The sequence below is a fragment of the Nicotiana tabacum genome, chromosome 12, assembly GCF_000715075.1.
Source record: "Nicotiana tabacum cultivar K326 chromosome 12, ASM71507v2, whole genome shotgun sequence".
Taxonomy (NCBI): domain Eukaryota; kingdom Viridiplantae; phylum Streptophyta; class Magnoliopsida; order Solanales; family Solanaceae; genus Nicotiana; species Nicotiana tabacum.
Genome location: NC_134091.1, coordinates 79,455,662 through 79,459,681, shown reverse-complemented (window position 1 = coordinate 79,459,681; position 4,020 = coordinate 79,455,662). Strand labels below are relative to the sequence as shown.

Genomic DNA, 4,020 nt, shown 5'->3' with positions numbered 1-4,020 from the left:
ATGTATTCCTCTAGAGTTCGTGACTCTGTATTACCTAGTCTTGGGAGGTTGTTGTGATTATTGCCGCATAGAATTATTCCACCTTTATTTCGGGCTTTATATTAAACTTTATTTTAAAATATCATTGTTAACTGGCTTAATTTTTGTAAGTAATCGGCTTACCTAGTCTTTGAGACTAGGTGCCATCATGATGCCTAAAGCGGGATTTTTGGGTCGTGACATGTGCGAATTGAGTTTGTTGGCTCTTTGTTCAACCATTCCTTTGCTTCCCGAATGGAGAAAAGGGAAACAAGGTCAGTCTCACATAGTCCTTGGAGACGTTCGAATAGTTGTATGTATGCGTAATCTCCAAAAAAAATATGTATGTGCCTTTGCGAATCTTCACCCGACAAACCTACAAATTGCCTTGTGGATTGAATTAGCTGCACCGTGTACTATTTTAGCTCGAGGTGACCAGTCATGTCAGGCATCACGATAGCCTGAGTCATGTTTGCGACACTAGGCCTTGAGGCTTTAATCACCGGTCTCTCATTATTCTCTACCATCTCGATTGATTGTGGTTGGACTACGATGCCGAACTCTGCAGTTCTTGCTCTTGCTTCCGCCTCCCTCCTTAACTTGTGAAAAAGTCTTTCTGGTTCCGGATCAGGAGGAGGAAGATTGTTTAAACTGTTACTTCTTCTTAGCATTCTAGATGAACAACTGTAGAGTCAGAAACAGTAAAACAAGTTAAAACTCTAACAAAAACAAATAAAAACTTATTTCAGACAAATAGCTAATTTCTAAATCCCAGAAAATGGAGCCAAAAAACTTGTTGGGTCCAAATGCACACGCAAGTATACGCGATCGAAAAGTAATAAAGTGATGAGAAAGTATTATCCCGCGAGGATTTATGATTAACTCTCGTCCAATCTAAACTACTTATAAGTTTATTGCTCAAGTGGTTGTGAAGAAGATTATTGTGATTTTTACTACGAAATTACTAAACAATCAAGAATGCAAGGATGCAAAGCAAATACGCAAACACTTAGAAAGAATTCAATGAGATGAAAATATTTCGGGGTTACGAGATTAATGTCTCTCCTATTGCGTTTTTCCGGTTGATTTAATTACTTGATTTATCTAATTTGTTGGTTAATATGGTTTATTATGCTCGCCAAGTTCTTTCAGCGCTTTGCTCGTCTATTCAAGCCAACCTAATACTATATGTCTATAGAATTATAATTAACAAGAATGCATGTATATTTCCTGCGAAAATAACCAAGTAAGGCAACTAGAATATGTCTATCCTAATCGTGAATCTATTCTCCGATGCCTAGATTCAATAACTTACTCTAGTCAATCTTATATGCAATCTATAGTTCCCACTTTCGAGTTCAACTATAAATTCGTAAATAGTATTCTACTGTTAACTACGCAATAGAATAATTAAGTGCAAGATTGAATGAACAAATTAATATGATAATTCAAGCAAAATAATCAACTGTAAAACATCAATAGTCAAATACAACTCATAACCCCAGAATAATGAGGTTCTTAACCACGCATGTTCATAACAACAATCAAAGTATTGTTTTTAAACATAGAAGCTATGAATACTATATGAAAGATGGAAGAATCGATGAATTTCGTGCTCCGTTTGTGTTTCTATGCCTTTGCCGCCTTCAAGATTGACCAACCCTTCACTAATCACATTTAAGTGATATTTATAGGCTAGGGTCGGAGTCCCCAAATCCAAAATCAAGTGGGAAACATTTAATGCACGAACTAGGAAAGGTCCAGGCCCCAGAGCTCGTGAGGCCTGGCTTGTAGCGCGCCCCAGAGCTCGCGAGGCCTGTTCTAACGCGCGGTCTAGCTCGCCTGGAGCCAGCGTCGCATGGCCTGGCGCCTGGTTCCAGGACTTGTCCGATTTTTGCCTTTCCGTGTTCTTTTTGTGTATTTTTGACATCCTTGCATGCAATCTTCACTCATTTTCATCTTTCAACGATCCTACACATAAAAACGACACAATTAAGCTCAAACGTCGCACATATTATTATTAAAACACCAAAATGTAAGGCAAGTAATACACTACAAATATACATTTATAGCCAATTATCAAGAGAGGAAAAAGAAAATATAGTAAAAAGTGTATTGATGTAGAGGGATTCCTTAATTAATGGAGTTACCCAAGTGAAGCTGCTAAAAATATTTTAAAAAATTGTTATTTTTGGAATAAACAAAGATTACTACTTATTTATGAGAATAGTTTTTAGAAAGGGAGAACCATGTAAAAAAATCCCCATATTAGATTTTGGCTCTTGTAAAGTACGGTTAGACAAGTATATCTTTGGTCCATCAGAAATAGTAACTATTGAAGACAGAATTAGCAAATCATACTCAAAACTCAGAATAGTCATTCTTGGATCGATATTTTAAGGAAGATACACGTGAAACAGAAAATGAAGAAACAAAGCCCTCTCACAAGCACATTAATTTTCATAACTTTATTACATTAGTTGAAAAAGAACATAAATTTTCTAGTCTAAGATCACTCTGCAATATTCTGCACACTCCCCATCACGAACCAACACAATCTGCTTAGCAACACTTTTTGTCCTGTAATGCAACAATAGCTTATTACAATTTATAATATGTTTAGAAACAAAGAAATGATAAGGGAAAACATAAGTTTCATCAAATGTCAATTACCGATAAATATTGATCTGATTTTCTCACAAGAAGTTCAAGTAAACCACAACAGTTCATCCATGAAGTCTTAGTCTGAGGGGTCACTCCAACAAGTGACTGTAAAAGTGACAGTAAAAGGAAAAATTGTAAATTCATTAGTATGCCGAATTTTATCAGGAAATAATACTAAGCTGTAGTTTCTACGCAACAGAAAACAACACCAAATGATAAGTGGTATTAAGCTTGAAAAAACCCATTTCCCCTTAAGTTTCTTCAGTTAGAGGCAGATAGAGCTCGGTTGCCGGATTAAATTGAACTTACTAAAACATAACAGATATTAAATTATGAATTCATTAATTTCAAGATTGCACTGAATTTAATGGTACGAAATTATATATTGAACCCATCAAAGATTAAATTTTGGATCTGACTTTATCTTCAATTTCAACTAGTTAGACGCAAAGGTGGATCCAGAATTCAAACTTGATAGGTTCGACCTTTAAGGTTCTTAGCATTGAATTTTTAAAATTATGAGTTCAGATCTACTATAATATTTATTGAAATTTTGTGAGTTTTCACAATATATTGAAATATTTAATGAACGCATTACCTGATTCTCAGTGCTTGTAGGAGTTTGCTCATGATCCCCATTATTCGGATAGATTTTTGGCTCTGGAACTTTGACATATTTCTCTGTGTCTGCTGCTGATGACTCTCCAACATGTCCATCTGAAGTAGGCAATGAATCAGTTTCCTCAGTTCCATTTGTCTGCTTCTTGTGTAGTAAAGAGGACCATGTCTCAATCTTGCCCTCTACTTTATTAACCAAGCCCTTTGCAGATTGTGTGAAGCCTTGCGCCAATGATACCACAGGGTTAACTACTGCTGATTCAATGGTAGCCTTGGTTTCATCAGAATTCAGCTTTTCCACCACCATTTTTTCTAGACTGTCCAATTCTTGTTTCAACAAGTCTGAACTCTGTTCGCCACCGGCGGCAGTAGCATCAGCAGGAGTCTCCTCGTTGGTGGTGGTTTCCAAATTCTGGCTTTCCTCTTGGTTGGAGAGTTTCTCAGATTCATCCATGTTCTAGCAGAAATCTTTCCCTAAATATTTCTCTTTGTTGGCTTATGATTTTAGTTCCCAAGAAAGTTGTGAACAAAGTGTCTTGATATAGGATCATGACTTAGTGTAGACGCAGATATTACTAAAATACAAAATTAGTAATAATAGTATTAACTTTTTAGGTTTAGGTGGATGACCATAAACATGTTACTAACAGTGGGATTAGTTGTCGACAGAGTAATGAGCAAAACGTGATCATAAGTTAGTGATACACAGATTACCAAGAT

The 4,020-nt window shown here is 36.1% G+C and overlaps 1 protein-coding gene across 2 annotated transcripts; it reads right to left on the bottom strand.

The window, feature by feature from the left end:
* Positions 1 to 1,457: 1,457 nt before the first annotated feature.
* LOC107765070 (uncharacterized) lies at positions 1,458 to 4,020 on the bottom strand. 2 transcript variants are annotated; one of them, XM_075226643.1, is made up of 3 exons: positions 3,281 to 4,020; positions 2,692 to 2,787; positions 1,458 to 1,989 (listed from the first exon to the last, which is right to left on the bottom strand). In XM_075226643.1, the coding sequence occupies exons 1-3, from the start codon at positions 3,752 to 3,754 to the stop codon at positions 1,981 to 1,983; spliced, it is 579 nt and encodes a 192-aa protein (XP_075082744.1). In that variant the 5' UTR covers positions 3,755 to 4,020; the 3' UTR covers positions 1,458 to 1,980. The 2 variants fall into 2 exon arrangements, with proteins under 2 accessions (XP_075082744.1, XP_016439158.1); XM_016583672.2 differs by lacking the exon at positions 1,458 to 1,989 and adding an exon at positions 2,377 to 2,598 and having other exon boundaries at positions 3,281 to 4,004.

Coding starts and splice junctions, on each gene's coding strand:
- LOC107765070 (XM_016583672.2), bottom strand. CDS start 3,754: ATGGATGAATCTGAGAAACTCTCCAACCAAGAGGAAAGCCAGAATTTG. Junction 2,788..3,280: donor CTACAAGCACTGAGAATCAG/GTAATGCGTTCA, acceptor TCACTTTTACAG/TCACTTGTTGGAGTGACCCC.